This window comes from Centruroides sculpturatus, unplaced genomic scaffold, assembly GCF_000671375.1.
Source record: "Centruroides sculpturatus isolate CEXI.00-Female unplaced genomic scaffold, Cexi_2.0 scaffold593, whole genome shotgun sequence".
In the NCBI taxonomy this organism is placed as follows: Eukaryota; Metazoa; Arthropoda; class Arachnida; order Scorpiones; family Buthidae; genus Centruroides; species Centruroides sculpturatus.
This window is the reverse complement of record NW_019384877.1, coordinates 190,730-211,776: the sequence shown is the minus strand read 5'-3', so window position 1 is coordinate 211,776 and position 21,047 is coordinate 190,730. Positions and strand designations below refer to the sequence as shown.

Below are 21,047 nucleotides of genomic sequence, written 5' to 3'. Positions count from 1 at the left end.
TAAGGGTGCGACTATGCAGACGCGAATTTAGAGCGAGCGAGAGGTTGCGAGCGATTTAGTTTTCGCAAAGGAAAACCATGCACAAACGAGAAGCGAGAAATAACGCTGGCGAGAGCGAATTTCTGGTTCTCGCACATATCTGACAGGTTTTGATGTTTATCGCTTCTCGCCACATATTCTCGCTCTAACAACCAAATAATCGTGCTGTTATCGTTAGTTTTTTTTTAAAAATAAAGTAAGAGTTAATCGATAGCAAATAAGTGAAACGCGACACGTAACAGTGTGAAATTTTAGAAACCAACGTCTATATACAAATGAATTATTTATAAAAAGATTTATAAAAGAAATACAGGAAACGACAAACGTTTTCGCACACCTCGGGAACGCAGACGATTTTTCGGTCAACTCCGCCTTTTATTACGGATTCCTCGTCCACCGAAATACGCGAAAGACGTTAACCCGGTTATTGTCTACGCATAAAGGCGCGAGTAGCCTCTAATAAAACGTAGATTTACCGTTGTGTTCTCGGGGTGTGGAAAGGACGCGATATGAAAACGTTTGTCGTTTCCTCTATTTTTTATTTTTATACATAAATGACCCGACCATTGTATTTGTTAATTCGAATTACTTAATTGAAGAATGTTTTCGGACAAGTTTCGGTATTCGAGAACGAATTTCGGACATTATTCTTTTCAGAAATACTCGATTAGGCTAAATAAAGGAATGCGCACGCGACTACGGTTTACTATTAAAACGCTAAGTGTGTGCGGCTTATAAAAATAAATATGTTTCTTGTGGGACCGTAACCAAATGCCGTCGAAAACTCTTAAAACATTTTTTTCGATGGGTCGTTTGATTCCATCTGCGCAAGATCTCTACGCTGGACTCTCTCAATTTTCTTCAAACGCCGCAGTAAGATAGATCAGAGTGGTAACCTAAGATCTACAGAATGTTACATCCGAGTGTATTGTGGTTCCTGATATAACTGTCTTAATTTGGATGTCACTCCACTCTTCTCCAAACGCGCCCAAATAGTCAAATTTGTCCATTTGTTACGCGTCTTTGAAGCGGACGTACTTTTCAAACCTGGTAAATTAAAATAACTTTGGAATTTACCTACGTCGCACACATTTTTCGGCCTAGCGTATCTTTTCCATAAACTGGGAGTAAAAATCGATCTCGTACAACTATACTGTATTGTATTTTAATAACTCGTAACTCCTGAAACAAACCAATGTATTGCGTGTTGCGCCATCTGTTAAGATTTCGTTATAAAAAGTTTAATTAAAAATTTAAATTATTATAAAATAGCAAAAGACTTGATTTTTAGGTTTGAGATGAGTTTTATAAAACACTGCAAATGCTAACGACGAGTGAAATCCTCGTTAAGTCCGACTTCTCGCCAGATATGACACGTGACCACCATCTATCTCTCCATCCCCTTGACCTTTTACAACCAAAATTTAATAGCACCAATGACCCTTATATACAAGCTACCGTGCCAAATTTCGTGTCTCGATCTTCACCCCGACCTGAGATATTAAGACACGAAATTTGGCACGGTAGCTTGTATATAAGAGTCATTGCTGCTATTAAATTTTGGTTGTAAAAGGTCAAGGGGATGGAGAGATAGATGGTGGTCACGTGTCATATCTGGCGAGAAGTCGGACTTAACGAAAATTTTACTTGTCATGCGTTTTATAAAAACACTGTAAATGCTATCTATCTTCAAAATAAAGTATTTTGCTCTTTTATAATAATTAAAAGTATATAAACTTTTTATAATTCAATCTCATAACTTAAATTGTGTGTGGCGCCATCTGTTATTTATTTTGATTAATAATACAAATGTTATTTTTAAAATAAAATCTCTTAAAAGCCGGGGGGTTACTCAGCTCGTTGCTACAGTTTTTGTTTCTAGGTGTAATAATGGAAGAAAATGAATCAAAATTAAGTCAAAAAGTGAGTGTTATATGCCATCGGCACTTCGCTAAAGTAACAATGCGCTGAAATTTGCCAACGTCCTCATCGATCGCGCCAACTCACCGTTAACGAACCACTTTCTTTACACCCGAAAAATCAGCACCACCGACCAGTGTAGATACTGCTTAAACAAAACAGACACCAACTATACACCGCCTCGACGAGTGTTGGAAATTCGCCAGCATCGGGAAAAATCCTCTCTAATAATAGCCTAACAAGAAATCATCTGCACAAAATCAGGGAATGCCTAAAATTAAACCCTATGACATATGAATACACACTTTGACCATATACTGTACTTCAATAAATACAAAATAACCTACACTTAGACCAATTACAAGCGCCAAATATCACTTCCTGGGACCGAAGGGAACACGCTTCGAGGAACACTAGAAGTTCGATCGCTTCGCCCGGAGGGGCTGGCCGCGTGGAGTTTAGCGGGCTTTCTCCACGTCTGCAACGCCCGAATCCGATAATGCCTTCCGGGAGGACTTTTAAGGGCCAGTTACCCTTAAAAGTTCTCCCGGGAGGCATTATTTCCCGCGTAACGACCATCATAAACTCGTACAACTACTATTACATGATAATTACGCCACACTATACCACGGGGCGAGATAGCCTAGAAGCTCGTGCCCAACCAGCTGATACAAGACAAGGCCTAACCAGACTACTCAAATTTTCTAAGGATTCTTCAAATGAAGAGCAAACTTTGATAAGCAGGGGTTCGGATGTAGTCTGAGTAAATCAGAAAGTGGCCGTCGCTATGACATAAGTGCATTGCTCTAGTAAGAGTAAATTGAAATTTGCTGAGGATTATTTAAATAAAATGACCGGATCAAGCGAGACAGTCACAATTTTTAAAACTAAAAACGTGGCCCAATTTTTGAACTGTTGAAAATTGTCTCGTTTTTGTAACTTACTGTTTCATAATTATACTCAAAACTAGCTAATATTCATTGCACAAATTACAAGTCAAAGACGAATCGTATAAAAGTTTTGGCGTAAAAATTTTAATATCTAATTTAAACAGCAGTCCCGTTGACGATTTATTGCCAGTCTGGCACCGCTTTCTGTCTTAGAACAGTTAATGTGTACCACGCGGGGTCGTGGGGATCACTTATAACAGCGAGGTGACGAGGTTTGCTAATTACCTAAGTTATAAAAAAAAATTCTCTATCTCTAATTATTTAAATTTTTATAAAAATGGAGAAATTTTGCGGCGATTTGTTGTTTACTCTTGATTCTGTATTAGTATTTGGCAACCGATTAATTACTTTAATTACATTTATTCAATGCTTTGCACTTTTCACTTAAATTGTTTTCACTTCCCCTCTAAAGGTTCGAACATAAATCTTCGTATTTTTTCTTTTGCACTTAATAAAGCAAACAAATTTCACTGGGAGAAGTATTTAGCTGTTTGTTGGCGTAAGTCGTTATTTTGTAAGCAAGAATATATGGATAGGTAAAGTTATCATTGGTTATTCCTAACATTCAGCGGCATCCGAGAGTATGAAAAAGGGGACACAAGCTATAAAATTGAACATTGTACAGTACATTACGCAAGGAGCTTCAAACTATAATTCGAAGTGGAATCGGCGCCCCCAGCGGGCGGTACTGGTTACACTCGGGGCTAACTTGACCTGGAAAGCAAGGAATGGGGTTTTGGTCAGCATGGGTCAATGGACAAATATCGTTTATTAGATTTTTTTATATTTGCAGAAGGGCCCACCAGTAGCCAAGTGGTTCCATTCCCTAAACATTGGGAGTTCGGTCATTGGTTGGCGCCTAGCCAGGACAGGAGTTTTCTCCAGAGTTACAGACGTGGAGAAAACCCGGAAAACTCCACGTCTGTGACGCCCGAATAGGAGCCAGTTACCCTCATAAAGACCCGGAAGGCATTCTCCCTAGGCAGATCGCCCAAGTGTTTCGTTGCCGTAACTTAACAAACATATTTGCAGAATAGGCTAGAAGTCACGAATTCTTTCTTTGTTGTTTGGGATCCCTTGCGGATTAGTTAAAAAACAACTGAGAAAAAAATCAGGGGTACGTGCCCCAAGTGTTTAATGTAGGGGCGCCCCAGGTAACATCTCTCATCGATGATATCGCGGAAAGCTACGATCGTCGACCAGAATCGATCAGGTGACTCATCTGATCCCTGGTCGAAGTGCCCAGTCTAACGTCCGGCGTTTTACGTTTTAGGATCTGGCGGATGTAGCTTAAATGAAAGCTGATTGTAATAAGTAGTCGTTCAGATGTTTTTGAAATACCAGCCGACAGTTTGCTAGGGGGACACGATCTGTTAGCCACGGACTTGAGACCATCTTTTCGAACAATATCGATTTATAAAACTCGTTTCGATTTCGGGACCAAAAACAAGAAATTTTTTTGGGCCTGCAAAATTCTTGGAAAATCTACCAACGAATAATGCTCTGCCCCCAGCAAATAACTCAAGTAGCGATATATTCCAGAGACGTGATAACTTAGCAAAAGAAATTTCGGCGGACGTATTCCGGATGAAGATTTTTATCGACGTTGGGCACATTTTCCTGCGGTGATGCGAGATCTGCCAAAAGACGTAATTACGGCGAGGACTTCTTAAGGTTTTTCGAACCTCGTGACATGACATACTCTAGTCTAAAGAGTGTAAATTTAAAAACACGTTTTGTGAGAAGACGGAATTTATTCCATTGCCTGACGTTCGTCTACATCAGCATTTCTCAACCTCTAATGAATCGTCGCCCGCCTTCAATAAAACCGTTACGTAGTATTGCCCCCTCAACATGGAAAAACGCCCACACGGGCGATATCGCCCCCGTTGACAAACACTGGTCTATATTAACCGAATTCCATATAACTTAGAAAAAACCTTTTTATAGCAAAATTAAATAACATTAAAGTAAAATCATAAAAAATACGTAAAAAATTTACGGATTTCTAGACATTATACTTCGAATCCAGTTCAGGTAAGCAGCAACGTTTGTATAGACGTCTGGAAAGTTGGGTTTGGCGCAGTTGGAGCCGAAAGACGTCAATCCGATCAAGTAATGCCTGTGATTTTTCACGCAGGTGAGGGGACCGCCCGAATCTCCCTAATAAAAAAGAAATGTCAATCGAATCGCTCTTAATTCTAGACTATTGAATTAACCTTCACTAACCTTGCACGTTCCTTTACCTCCTTGTAAAGTTCCCGCGCAGACGTGCTTATTTGAAACTGAAATTCTGTACCTGGACGAGTAAGCGCTGCGGCATATCGTCCACCTAAGTACTTTAATATGAACTACTTGTAGCGTGTTAGCCAGTTTGGCATCTGCAAGAAACGTTATTATTAAACGATTAGAAAAATAGACAAGATAGCGGAGATGAACACTTACTTGATTCCACTCTTCCCCAGCCGGATGCTTTACAATATTCTCCTACAAAATTCATGCCGGTGGTGGGAAGGCAAACGGGTCTTATGTAGTCGTTAAAGACAACGGCCTTTTTAAATTTCATCATCCCTATATCGTAACTGTAACCGCTGAAACGTCGATGATAAAATATTTTTTCTATTTCGTAAATTTTTTGGTATCGATCCCTATCTTTCAACTTGTGCTCGCCCAATCTCGCCTTCCAATAAGCGGGTCTCAGGAGATTTGTTTTCGAACTGAAAAAACAGCGCACGATATAGTCCCCGTAGAGTAGTGTAAAGACCGGAGAAATGTTTCCTACCTGACGAAACAATGGGCCGCAGTCAAGATCCATCTTCTGTTAATGAGGACGGCTCCACAAAAGTGATCGACGACACCGCGAATTGGGTGATTCAAACGCAGGGACACCTAATTTTAATTATTTTTTTTTATAACGGAAACGATTAATGTTTACGCATTTATAAACTGTAAACCCGAGACGGTAATTATTTTTATTTTACTTCAGCTTCGTAAAATGCTAGAAGGATAACTGGCAGCAATTCACGTATCTAAACTTTAACAAAGAATATTTTCTGTAAACACCACTGTGCTTTAGATTTTATTGAGACAAATGCTTTTTTTGTTGCCAGTTATAAAACGTGCGGAGTTTATTCGCGCTTAAAGACGATGTTTACAATTTTATCTTCGACCCAGGGACAAAAGATTATTTTTCTTGGTGACGTCAGTCTGGCCTCATCCGCAGATGTATCCGGATAGGATACTCCCGAAAATATTCCCAAACCCGTTCTCAGGAGCAGAAGATCGATACCCTAACCGCCAGAGACAAAAATTTTTAACTTGTGACAAAATTTACCGTCGGTTCGTTTTAATTAGTCTTTTTATTTTGTACGCTGGAGGCCCAAAAAAAGTCATTTCCAACACGATTTCAGAATTAATACGCTTTAATATTATTATAAATGTAATTATATTGAAATTTTTAAAAGTTCCTTAAAATGCCATTTTCCACATAAGTTTCATCCATATAAAAGCAACTTAACCTTTACGATAATTATAAAAATACGCGACAATTCTCTCTAATCACAATGATAGTTCGTACCATAGATGGTTACGAACTGTTTCCAGTTGTCCGTAGTGAACGAAGTCGTCGAATAACAGAAACTGTTAATTGTAAAATTTGAATCTAAACTTCGTTGCCAAGAGTTGTACTTTTCCTATTCCAAAACTATTGGACTGAACTTTAAAAAAGAAATACGAGCGACAATAGACCACTTACTTGCCAAGGTACTTCGCCATAAACAGCGTGTCCGCCTCCGACGATTCTGTTGCGAAATTCCATGTTTTGACCACAATCTGCAAAAATTTGAAAATTGAAATATTCGCTACCTTCTACTAGACATTAAGTATTTTATTAGTATTAGCGAACATTACGATAATGAATTTTCCTACAGTTAAGGACAGTCGTAAGCAATTACGCGAAATTTTCGACACCGTAACTTAAGAATATGATTAAAGTACGTTATCGAACCACTTACACTGGCTCGTGACTCGATTAGCGATAATGCATAAGATAAGCGCCGGGATGGTCATCTTTCGTATAATAAAGTACGGTTTGATCATCCTCACTATTTATACATTACAGAAGTGACCTTGGTGGTCGGTGTCAGAAGTATCCTCCTTAAACCTCTCCTTCTACATTCCACTAAAAATTATATAGAAGTCTTCTAGGGCGAATGACTCTCCTTCTGATCCAATGTCAGTCTAAATGGCAACAAATGCATCTTCGATACAATTAACTTTATGTATGGAAATTGTATACTCCGCGTGCCCTTTCCATTCGGAATACACGAATTTTAAAGTAACATTTACAACGCCATATTTTACCTCAATTAAGATCATTTCTTCGTCTCGTTCCTAGTATTTTATTGAATTATTGATAACTTTACAATCCCTTTGTGGTATGATAATTTCCAGGTAAGATTGGTAAAATTCCTCCGAATTCTTCGAACTGTAGTAAATTGTAATTACAAAGAAATATCCTAGATACAGTTTGAAACGTTAGTAATTAGTAAATCGAAATTATTAGTCTAAAACTAAATTTTTAGCAGAAATGAAGGGACATTAAGTGACGGACGCACGCGTGTGACAGTAAAATAAATTGCTGGCAACGAAGCAATTATTTATATATGTAAAATGAATCGGGCATAACTTAATTGTTATTAAAACAAATTCGTATAAAAATTCAATAACAAATAGAAGGTATCGAATTCTCCATTCAGAGAAAAGTAATAAGTTCTTTGCTTACCAGCGCAATAGTAAAAAACATTAAAATTGAAAGTAAATACTTATTTAAATGTTGACCAGAAAGCGTTACGCGTATATTTTTTATGACTTTTTATAACTATAAAATAATCCGTAGAAGTGTCATTGTTTTGACTTTGATCGACATCGTAACTATTTAACGTTATTTTTGTTCAAAATGTTCGGCACGTGTCAAAGAAATTGGAAGGGAAGACAATTCTGAATTTAGCAAAGTTAGCAAATGCTTTATTCGTAAAAGCAAATATATCTAAGCCAATCTCGAATTTATGCGTATTTTTAATAACAGTTCTTTTATACCTTTCTATTTGTATAACAGCAGTTACAATCAACAAGACTTGTTTGGCGACAAATAAACACGTATTGCTATAAATTTTGTCACTTATATTAATTTACGTGAATAAATATGTCTGTAACTTGGATAAAATTAAGTCGGTTACTACGTATATTTGATCGCCTCGTTATTTTCTATTATAGATTCGTTACCTACAAACAACACCCGAGCTAATTATCCGTATTGGTAAAGATTCTTTTATCAATTCTTTCCACGTTTCTTAGATTGGTATCAGAATTTACAATGTATAATGCCTTTAAACGATTCAGATCAAGAAACAGATCCATTATTTTAATGTTTTATCTGCATTCATCCAGTGTTTATATTCTGTCTTTATTTTGATGTCGTCTGTACCATCGTTTTTTACAAAGCAGTTTCTGTTCAAAGATAATTTTCGATGTAAAAAATAATTTCTTGCAGTGGCGCCGGCAGCATTTAATACGGGATGTGCGTCGGAGCACTATGGAACTATTACTTGAACCCGGTGATTAAAATTAATTACGGCCATATTGGTTAGGCAAAATTAAGAAAATTTAGCGAGTTGATAAAAATTGCTGTATGATAAGTGAATCGTGGCATTATTATGAGAAAAATTTACTCGAGATGGCAGCAAGTGCGGGAAGTGTTATGGTGTGGTGTGACAAATCTAGCTTTTATCTCCGGTCGTATTGTTACTGTAGGATATGAAGTACTAGATACGCACCTAATGCAATTTGCAAAAATTAAAAAATCGTTGGCAAAAGTGTGTACAGCTTGCGGGAGGATATGTAGAGAAGAACTAAAGTTTTCACTTGTGTATATTATTAATCAATAAATTTCTAAAAGAAAATTACCGTTTATATTTGATCCACCCTTGTAATGATAATATAAATTGTTTTAGTGATTCTTATTCAAGCAAATAAAAGTACAAAATTTTTTCACAATAGTAGAATTGCGTACTATAGTACTATAACAAATAATGATAACATTTTTTCTAAAAAGTGAGTACTATACTAGGAAAACATAAGAACAAATCTTCGAAAGTTTACAATGAACCTTATTGCTTACAATTGTCACAAATAAAATACGAAATATTTTCTCGATCGGCACATTTGATATGTGCCGAACCCTCGCATGCAATTCACTGCACCCAGTCTTCTTGAATGAACTATTAATCCTAACTTTATATCTGCATATTAAAAAGCAGTTATTTTCCCTTTCTTCGTGGAAAGTTTTTTTGCAATCTACTAAAACATTGCAACTATTTCCAAGAGAAAATAAAAAAAATGACCAACACATCGACATAGAATTCTAATGTAATTACTGTATTAAATTCATCTAGTACAGACGAAAATGAACAAAGATTAATTTTGGAAGATAAAAGAAAGTCATCATCGCTTGTAGACAAATTAAACATACCATCAAGTTCAACACTTTCAAGGTTGCCAGATAATGTTACAAGAATTGTTACTGTTAAGAATCTCGAAACGGGTCCGAAATCGATGTCTGAGACCTAATAAAAGTAGTAGATAAAGTCCTAAAATCTTTGGGTCCACAACTTTCAGCTCTTGATGTTATAGACAAGTCTTCTTTTGTTTCAGTCCATTCAGTGCCAGGTAACAAAAACGCAATTCTCAGAAAAGAACTGTCTTCGAAACAAAAAATATATAAAAAGAAAATGTCAGAATTAGAAGCCCCAGCTTAGAAGAGGATGAAACTGTGCTAAAATAATTGTAAATGCTAAAACATAAATGTACAGTTGACCCCCCATAACGCGGGTTCATATAATGCGGATTCGTATGTCGCGGCGAAAAAATTGCGACCGTATTCGTATAAAGACGTTAAAAGAGACTCGTAAAATGCGGTAAAACGCCATCGCCGACTCGTCTCGCGACAAAATTGGTCGAATCCGGACCAATAGTGGACGAGCAGCCGAACTACTTACACACTATGGAGAGTTTAGGCGGGTAAGTCGAGTTTACTATCGTCTGTACAGTATATAAATTAGGTACTGTAAGTCTAATACAGTACTGTAATTTTATACATTTCTTGTGAAAAAAACATTGCTTATTCAACGGCCATAAACATTATTTCTATTAATGATGTCTCCAAAGTTCAGCGAATTTTTCGCAGAAAAATAACTTATCAGAAAACGCGCCCGCCGTTTGGTGCGCCGCTCCACGACGAAACAAGCTTAAGCAATGGCGTCGTCGAACAGTGCACACTCGGTAAGTAAACCTACAATTTGTTTATAGCATAGTTTATACGGATTATTCTAAAAAAATTATACGTGTTTTGGAAATGTTGAGTCGAATTAATCTAGAATCGATTAATTTTATGGAAGAAAACCTTTCAAACAGCCGTAGTCCGTAAACTGCACACGTGTCGGACTGTGATTGGCACATGTATTTAAGGATTCCTACGACGCAAGATTCTTATAAAGTGTAACGTATCTACCGCGTTATGGGGGGGGTCGACTGTACCAGTGGCGTGCCGTAACATTTGATGATTGGGAAGCTGTGTTTCTGAAGAAGCCGACATCCGGGGCAATCAATCAATTGCGCGTCAGTGATGGTCTAGGGCAGTGGTTCCCAATTAGCTTTTCCTGTGTACCACTTCAAGAAAGAGCTCAAACTCGCATACCCCTTATAGCAGAAATTCATATTAATTCATACTAATATTATAAATTCGAAGGTAATTCTGTCTTTGTGTCTGTCACCTTTTCACGTCTAAACCGCTGAACAGGTTTTAATAAAATTTGGCACAGAGATAGCTTACATGTTGCAGATAAACATAGGTTACATTTTACTGCGACAAAATATCTTACTCCCACGAGAAAATTTGATATAATGTGGGCGCAGCTATGGGTAGACAGCTAATGATAAATAGAATAAGTATTTTTTACATTTATTACCTTTAAAATACAATTCTAATAATAATGAAAATAACATAAGGTTATTTAGGTATTGTCACAAATGCATTTTTTTGAAGAAATTTCGAAAATATTTTTAGTTATAAATAAACGAATTTGTGAATTCGACATCATATTGTAAATTTTTGATGGTCCACCCATATTTTTTTGATTGCTTCATCTCATGCATTTAAATTCTAAATCGACCGATTTTAGATTGCCGCGCGTACCCCTTCAGGCAATTTTGAGTACTCCTAGGGGTACGCGTACCACTAATTGAGAACCATGGGTCTAGGGTCCATTCGTATCGTTTATTCGATAAGCCAGTAAAAACCGTAAACTTCTCTAAATGCATTTTTAATATCACAATTACATTCCGAATCGCTAGCCACGATATAAGGGCTAAAATTATAAATAAAATAATAAAATTGTTGAATTTCAAATGGTAGCTGTATTACGTATTATATAGGTAAATGTCTCTTCAATCCGAACAAAATTTCGGTAGACTTTCTCACAGCTCTACAGGTTAAAAATCTCCTTTATTGTTTTTCACATATGCATTTCGGGCAAGNCAGTTTAAAAATACTTTTTTAACGTAACAAAAATTAAATTATCCTGTAAAAAATAATATAATATTTTTTATTAGCTTAGTGATTGATTACTGATTAGCTTAGCCTACCCGGCTAAGCTAATCAGTAATCACAGTATTTTTTCTAATCATTTGGTATTCATTGTTCATTTAATAAAATTAAAAAAGGATTTTACTTGTTACAAGATGGAGAGCTATCATGGCATTTAGAATTATAAAGTAATCCTGATGACTTGCAAGCGCACTTCTTCGTTAGGCATTTTTTAACCCCTTCTGACTCATTTTCAACAATGCTTTCTTCTTTATCCTATTCGATCGCATTTTCGACGTCATTATTTTGTTTCATATTGTCATGCGAATCAAACAACTTCTCTAAATCTTCTTCAGATCTTATAACTCTAATCATATCACAAGGGATTGCTGAAGTTGCAAGGCCCATTTTCATTGGACAACCAGACATTGCTTCGTAGGGGGAACATTTGATTCCATCCTGATATGCTGTATTTTTCATTGCCTGAATGAATCTTAAACCCTCTGACCACTTTGATAACTGATTGGTTTCCATCCACATACTCAACATACTGTATTTTCTGTCTTGATTAGCACGCTCCGCTGATCCTTGACTTTGGCTATGTCTTGCCTTTCCATGTACGATTTTTACATCCGGCTATATGGAGCATAAACTCTCAATAACTTGGTTAGAGAATTCTCAACCATTATCGGAATGAAGGATGCTCGGCGCTCCAAAAGTGGTGAAAATATCCAAAAGATGGTATGCAACTTCTACGGCGCGTTTAGTTTGAAACGCACGAAGGATCGCAGATTTGGTAAGATGGTCTTGGTAAACTAAAATAAATTTATAATTTCCATCTGGGGTAGTTTGTATTGATAGATCTATTAGATCAACCTGACAGCGTGAGTTCATTTCACTGTGAAGTATAGGTCTGACAACAATGCCCTTTTTCAAAGTCTTCTGTTTCTTTTGGCAAGGTTGACATAGCTTCAAATATGTCATAGTAGCCTCAACTGTTACATTTTTATTCTTGCGGTTACATTCCTTAAGTATCCGTGTCCTTCCACCGTGGCCAACAGCAACATGTGTTTCTTCGAGAATATTGAATAAGTCCTCGTAACAAATGTAATACCTTATTTCTCCATCCTCCTCCTTCATAAGTGCAATTAGTTTTTCTTCGCCGCCTATAGTCAAAATGTCGTGACGCTTTATACGCCTGTAATGAACGGCTTGTTTCTTTTTTATGTTCTTTGCAGCTTTTACTTCCTCCAAACACTTTGCGTATTTGTCCCTATTAAGTAAAAGTTATTATCTTTCTTGCTTGCAACGAGCTCGTCCATTATTTCATCAAATCTCCGTTTCATACTCATCTTGATTCATAAATAACTTTTAGACAACGAAATCTCAAACAAGATTTGAATTAACGTGCGTGTTCTAACGTGTCAAACGATGAAATGTGGCGAGCGAAGGCTGTGACGCGGTGCGGTGCAGAAAGCGGAGACTATTTTTTCAACATTTACCATGTCTCTGACGTAAAACCTAAGATATACAGAGTAAATGCTGGTAAAAGTTCGAAATTAGCGATGATCGCAGAACATTTCGGACTTTTACCACAAAGATTTGGTAAATCTTAGGTTTTACTGGAAGATCTTAGGATTTACCATAGTTCGAGCATTTACAGTAACAGATATACGAAATCGTAATATCACCGGTTTAACATCGAAATCCGTGAGTAATATAAAATCGGAGAGCGGGATAATAATGCCAAATATTTTAATGGATTTTTTTAAAACTCCTGTCAACTAAAGAGAACTATCGTAAAAATATGCCAGTAAATTCTTATCGGTTGGCTTAAGTTATAAATCTACTGGTGATTCGTGTAATCAGGCGAGGGCGGCCAAATATCTAGCGGGCAGGTGGCTAACAGCCCGGAACCAGTCCCGGATAGAATTGGATGTGGTATTCGTGTAGCGTCCACCCGAGGTCCTAGGCTTCCACCGGCTAAACCGGGTGAGGTTGGTGCTCCGTAAAGCGCGTGCGCGAATATTGCTTTTTGGATGCTGACAATACAGCGCTTCCACTCCGCCACTAATATTCGAATATACAATAGCGATCTTAACTTTTATTTCACGTATAGTATAGAAATTTGTAATAAAATACATAATGCGGTTATAATAAAATATTGCGTGATTATTTTCGTATAATTAAAATTAATATGTATTTATTTTTTAGAAAATACGAGGGAAGCGGCGCATCCATCACTTCCAATGACCGCACGTCACTGACTGGACTTTACTAATTTGTACTGTATTTGTTCTGTGTTGCTCCGAATTGATATTGCCGAAGACATCTGGAGCAAAGCCGTTCGAGGACGGCAAAAATGTCACTAAAAGTGCGCTCATCATTTATCATTTTCCCTCGTAATTCAAATGATCTATTTTAGCCTTATTCTTTGTCTTGGTTACACGAAAGGGCAACGTCTTAATACTTTTCCAGAAATCAGAAGGAGGTTTAACATTAGAAAACAGAAAACTGTAATAGTTTCTCTCTTCATTACGGATATTTTTTTCTGATTTGTTTATTCAAGGTATGTATATCCTCTAAGTATTTGTTTCGTTCTTCGAAAGTCGTCTAATTTTTATTTTTGACTGTTTTAAGTAAAGTTTTCTTCCGTTTAATTAATGCGAGTGTGTGTTCGGATATAAAATTCTTTAAGAATTCTTTCCCGCTAGTTTTATTTTTTTCACATATTTTTTAGTGGGAAGATATTTATCGATAAAAACGAGTAAGATGGTGTATAAATAGTCAGCTAATTGGTCAGTCGTCAAACTCGAAGTATAGTAATAACTCCGGGAGAAACGAGACGACAAAGCGTAATGTAAACAGCAAATCGAGGAATTATTGATTCTACGGTTCTTTATCCACGTATCGAGGTTTTTTCGGGGGTAAAGACGACGATAGGTAGATGGTCAGATATCAAATTTTGATGTATTAAAAATTGACACGCGCTATCGTTTGTTAGACCAAAGTCTATCAAAGAATGAGTGGTTTTTCCGTATCTAGTCGGTTGATTCGAATCAGCCCACAACTGTTAAATTTTCGGCAAAGCAGAGATTTACCAGTTCGGAGGTGTCGGAGGAGTTATTTTTCGGTAAATCGATGTTAAAATCCCCGATTATTTGTAATTTATATTTTCCATATTTGGTTGATTTATGTAATAGTATTTCATTTATAACATCCAGGAAAATTCCGTAGTTTGTAGATGGGCAATGATAGACTATTACCAACATCGGATTACTTACGACTATCGTAATTACATCTATATACTGTAATTCCTTGTAAAAGTTAGATCTGAAACAACTTCGTAATGTTTATCATTATGTATATATATTACTATGCCTTCATGCTGATTAGGTTTTCTTTCTATTTTTTCTTGCCGATAGTCTTTTATATATGGTGGAGGATTTACATCATTTGTCCGAGTCTCGCAAAAAGCTAATACATCGAAGTTGCAGTTATATTCCTCGGTTGTTTTAAGTATTTCTAAATATTTGTTATTTAAACCTCTTACGTTGCGATAAAAAACGAATATGACCTTTTTAAAGAAGTCGTCTACCTTTATATGTGTTAATAATTCAGTCACTCCGAAAAATTTTCTCTAAACTGTCCAATGTTGGTATCCGAATTGTAGGAGAAGTGACCTTTTTTAAATACAAATTTCCGTTATTTGTCCAAGTGTTTAATATTTTTCCTTGTTTTTTTAGCGTTCTGGTTTTGTAGAAAATATTTCTATAATATGGAGTAAGATGTTCATTTATATATATTTTATATTCCTCGTTTATAATGTGACACGCATTTGTACTTATTTTTAACTTCTTCTTTTTAATATTATTTATAATTTTTTATTTGACAACTGAACTGGCACATTTCACTATAATTGGTTGCAACCTAGTTTTGAATTCTTTTTTTTCATTATTACTGGGTTCTATAGGCCAGTGTTTCTCAGCGTTGTGGCCGTTTTTCCATGTTGAGGGGGCGATTAGTAACAATTTACATTTTGGGGGCTAAAAACAATTTACTGGGCGATATAGTAAAACATTATATTAAGAATAATTAGATATTTTATTCGTTATATCGTACAATAATTAAATAAATAACATTATACAAGTCACTTGTCTATTCAATGCAGTACGAATTTGGCGTTAGCCTTGTCCCTCGGCATCGGAATTTTGTAGTGAAGGGGGCGATACTACGTAACGGTTTTATTGAAGGGGGCGACGATTCGTTAGAGGTTGAGAAACACTGCTATAGGCATTCGATAGAGCTACTGATTAAAATTATCGTGGACAAACGAAAAAATTTTATATGCTATTTCTGTTAAATTCTCATTCTGAAGTGTCGGCACGCCAACAACCTCCAAGCTCGAGTTGTTTAGATCCTGCTCCAACATGCAGAATTTTTTTTAAAGAATTTAATTCTGCCTTCGTACTTTTATTCTCTTCTTTTAGTTCTGTAATTGTTTCGCTAGAAGTTACATGGTTTTTCTCTAAAACATTAATTTTCTTTTCCACTTTGTCAAACTTATTTGTTAAGAATTCTATCGATTTCTGAATTTCTATGTTGTTTCTTTTATGTGACTCAACTCCAAGTATATTAATTTCGCTTCTTGTAAAATCATTTCAGAAATTTTTGTAGTTATACTTAAGGGTGACGTTGGAGTAAAAGTTCTTGTGTTCTATCCACGTTCTTATTATAATTATGTGAAGTCATAATAATCTGCTCACACTCACCCAGTTCTCTGTCCTCTTCCAGTTCATGTGTCCAATTTGCGTTTTTATTAATGGTTTTCACTAATTTGCAATCTTCAAATATCCAACTTTTTTGTAAGACTTGCGGAACTTAGGAAAGTTTGCTGCCTGGATCCCAAAACAATAGAAATGAGCAAATTTAGAACAATTGGAACAAGTTAACGAGTCACTTTCCGAAACTTTGTGCTTGCAAAAAAACAAGCGCTCGAACGACGATTTGCCATAGCTCCACGACTCCTCCACTCTCGCACTCTTTACGCCTCCTCCCCTTCCTCCGCTGGGGAATTTCGAAAAATCCCTTCTTTGTGTGCATTCCCATGGCGTATCCTACTAAAACGCAGTTAAAAACAAAAATAGTACAGTAGAAGCCGTTCTTTAGGTTAAGCCTTAATGCTCTCCCTCCCCCCGCTTGGGAATTTCGAAAAATCCCTTTTCTTAGTGCGCGTTTTCGTGACGTACCCTAACTGTGTACCAAATTTCACCTCTAGGTTCAGCGGTTTGCTCTGGGCGATGATGAATCAGTGACTCAGTCAGTCAGTCAGGACAAGTAATCTATACTAATATTATAAAGAGGTGATATTTGTAAGTACAGTAAGTAAGTAAGTTTGGATGTAGCAAATAATCTCCGAAACTACTCATCCGATTTCAAAAATTCTTTTACCAATATTTAGAATGGAACTTCGGGGTGGACATAGGCTGTATATTATTCCGTTAAACATTCACATAAATTAAAAGATATCATCTAGGTTAAGGCTTTTATGTCCAACAGATGGCGCTACGAGTACGACGCTCTAAGTTTGCTTTTCTGCCAGGCATTACGCTTTTCTGTGAAAATGAACTAAAGCGGATCATCTTCTATCTATCTATATAAATAAAAATGTAATGTTCGCTTCTTCCTAAAGATTCCTTTGAAATTTTGACACAACGCTGCATTCGAATACGCACGTGTTTTTTATATAATATACGTGTCGAAATCCCCCCACTGAAGGGAGATGGTTAGGATTAAGGCTTACCGTAAAGAACTCTGCTTCCATTTATACTATTTTAGATGCGTTTTTTGCGTTTTTGATGGCGTTTTAATAGGGTACGTGAAGAGAAGAACACTAAGAAGAAATTTTTCGAAAAATTTCTCCCCTCCACGGGGGATGTGTTTTACATTTATAATAGATACATTTTGAGCCACAACAATGCGTGGCGAGGTCTGCTAGTTTTATATATTTAGATTACTCATATATTGTATACAGTATTTGAAGACAGTGATATTTATTATCATAAATGTATATAACTTAATTTTAACGAAAAAAGTTAATTATGCTAAATTATTATTCGGCTTACCAAAGTGAGTACTTTATTACGCAATAGAAGTAATGCGAGTTCTTTTACCACAAGAGTTGCCAAACTTTTTTCGGCCGCGGACCGCGTACTAAAACCTTTTGAAACCCTCGAACCCCTAGTCATTTACTTTATTTACTCAAATTAATAAATTTGTACGGTACGCGATATTAATAGCTAGATATAAAACTTTTCATTTTAATCACTTGTAATTAATGATTGAAAAAGATAAAAGGACTACGGAATATGGCACTGTCTTGCGCAACATTTAATATCGAAACGTGCACTAACGAAAATTAAAGCAAAAACTACGAGCAGAGATTTTTCATTTTTGACATTTTTGAAATAAATATGTAGATTTAAAATAAGTACAAATATTAAAATCACTTTATTAAACATAAAAATGAAGCGAAAAAATTGTAAATGCTAATTACCGTACATTTGCGCAGATAAGAAAAGGTATAAATTTTCGTCCAAGTTTTATAGTTTTAGCATATATCTGTCCCATAAGACGAGCTCCAAACTGTCAACGGCCTATGAATTTAGTTTAGATCAGCGATCATCATCTGGATAATAACACTGTATAGCATATACGGGATTACGTCCAATTCGTAATTGTTCGAACAAACAAATTTTATTTTCTTACATCTGACAGCACTGCCTCGCTATTGTTGCAAAATTCGCACTGATTCGGGCATTCGGGTAATGACCTCGACTATTTCCAAAAACGTTGTATGGGCTATTCTATTTTGTGCACATACCCTACTCTATACTAGTAAATAATTACGGTTTTTCCGTTTTTTTATAATGTATTTAATTTATATAAATTTCAATCTAATTTTTTTTGTATCTGTCCTATAAGACGACTCCGGTTTTGGTTTTTTTTTTTTATGATTCAACTATCGCCTTATCTGCGCAGATATACGGTAATTGTTTACTGTGACGTGGTCGCAATTTTTAATTAATTTAATTTAAATGATATGCTCGCCACTTCATTCGGATCACATTCTTCCACGATGGTGAAAAAGTTGTCAAGATTGAAAAGTAACTCGAGACGTCCCTGCTTAAGACTAAAACCTATAACGCCGAAAATGGACGTGATTAATGTGGGATAGGTGGGGAGAGACTAGTGACTAATAGTTCATGAGAAGGAGAGAATCATTACATGAAAGTACGCGCGTTTTGCCATATATATCAACAAAACTCGAAAGTACGAAATGTGTATGAAATAGCGAATTGTACTGTACAAAAGTAGAGGACCACCTTATAGTTGATCGAAGCCTCCCGCTCGTATCTGCTCTCGGCTTTCATATATCTAACACCGTTCTCAAAATTAAGGAAAGACGAACGACAAACGAACGGACAGACGACAGTGGAAATTTATAAGTCTACAATTTTTAAAAATTGCAGTCCAATAACGAATAAAATCGTCATTAAATCCGTCCTTACTTGAGTTACGAAACTCGCCTCCCATTATCTCCCCACCCCCGTTGACCATTAACCGCCAAACTTTAATAACATTAATCCTCCTAATACACAAACTTCCCTGCAAAATTTCATAAAATTTCGACAAAAACACGAGAGTTATAAAGCTTGAAAGAGGGTGAACAAAATCGTGCTACACCCAGACACACACGAACATCCATACAAACAGGAAAAAACCCGAATTTTTTGCATTTCTCGACGTTTCAAGGTTTCCCGAGTCCAAAAACGTAAAATAATCTTGGGTGGTCATTTTTTGACCGATCGCCATACTTTCCCTCTGTTATATAGGCCTATAACAAAGCCGGGAAAGTGAAATGGCTTCTAGGACCCGAAAGGAATATAATCCACCATTGGGCATGCGCTTTGATCCCCGAATCCGTCTATGTTCTGAAAATCCTGGATACGTTACTGTTCAAACAATCTTTACAGATATTATTAAAGTTGGGAAGTTCAGGTGCTCCGCTCCCTTTTTCGTTATTTGCGCAGGGGCTGTTTCAAAGTATCACAAGAGGTTTTTTCCATTAAGTTTACGATCGTTTGGAAGGCTATTAGTTCCCTCTTTTACCTCTGAGCAGTTTTTGACACTTTTCCTCTTTTTTTGCACTTAATTAAAGTGGATAATTTGTATACTTTTCTATTTCTATTTACGAATGTATTAGGTCTATTAATTAAATTATTATATTTTTAATTAATAATTTTTTCATATTTCGATTAAATACCTTTATCTCTTGTAAAATAATGGTGTTTTATATTGAATAATCGACTATCGATACGATATTTTCCACATAAAATTTAGTATAGAAGAAAAATTGAAAAAAAAAAAATAGAATATAAAAGTTACTTTGAGTTAAAACAGTCAGACACGACCAACTTTGAAGAACGTGACACTACCACTGCTAAAATTTACAAATAAATATATTTATTTAAACTTCAGATCTTTTTCCAGNCTTTCTCACAACTAATCCTCTCGGAGATGTTAACACCAGCGAATTGCTTTTAATTTATATACCAGGGTGGGCAAGCGAGAGTTCAGTGGGAGCCGAAATGTAGGAAAGTTGGTCGTGTCTGACTGTTTTAACTCGAACTAACTTTTATATTCTATATTTTTTTTTTCAATTTTTCTTCTATACTAAATTTTACATGAAAATTAACCAACTCCGTTTGAAAATTTTAAATTACGATATTTTTCAATATCGAAATCGGAATAATGAATAGTTACCGACTAATATCGTTATCGACATTTTATAATACTGATTACAGGGAATTATTAATAATATGGAAGTGTACAAAGTTAATGAATTTAATGACCCGATGCTAACGAACTTTGATAAAATCTTCGTTTAATTCCAACAATAGTTAACGATTTCTAACCCATCTCCTCGAATTTCCGCCCATTTAATGTTCGAAATTTAAAATATGCTTTTCATTAGCTGACAGATTTCAACTGTAAACAAATTTGAATTTTAAAATTAATCCTTTCAAAAATTTGAAATTTCTTGCCGTGATTGATCGATAAAATCACTTGTCTAAGGGTGATTTTAATTAAAAACAATATAAATGGGCGTGTTCGTTTTGTGTCTTCTTTCCGACAAAGATCTACGCCGTTTTATCTTATTGTAAGTATATTTAACTTTTACTAGCTGCAAGGACCTGCTTCGCTGGGTTTTTATTTGTTCGTACATTTGTATATAATATATATATATATATACATACTAAGACCCCGCTTAATGCAGGGGACTATTTTTGATAAATAAAGATTGGTGACAGTCTAACGTTGCGACAATCCTACTTTTATACTGTTAAAAAAACACTTTGTCCTAAAGTTACCCCTACTTAAAGGGTAACTTTAGGACAAGAAAAAGGTGGGAGTATTTTTAAACTCTTGACCTG

At 35.9% G+C, this 21,047-nt stretch overlaps 1 protein-coding gene across 1 annotated transcript; it reads right to left on the bottom strand.

The window, feature by feature from the left end:
- Positions 1–4,907: 4,907 nt before the first annotated feature.
- On the bottom strand, positions 4,908–5,478 carry LOC111630970 (testisin-like). Its single transcript, XM_023375140.1, has 3 exons — positions 5,355–5,478; positions 5,139–5,290; positions 4,908–5,072 (listed from the first exon to the last, which is right to left on the bottom strand). Exons 1-3 carry the CDS (start codon positions 5,476–5,478, stop codon positions 4,908–4,910), a joined length of 441 nt encoding a protein of 146 aa, XP_023230908.1.
- Positions 5,479–21,047: the final 15,569 nt, after the last annotated feature.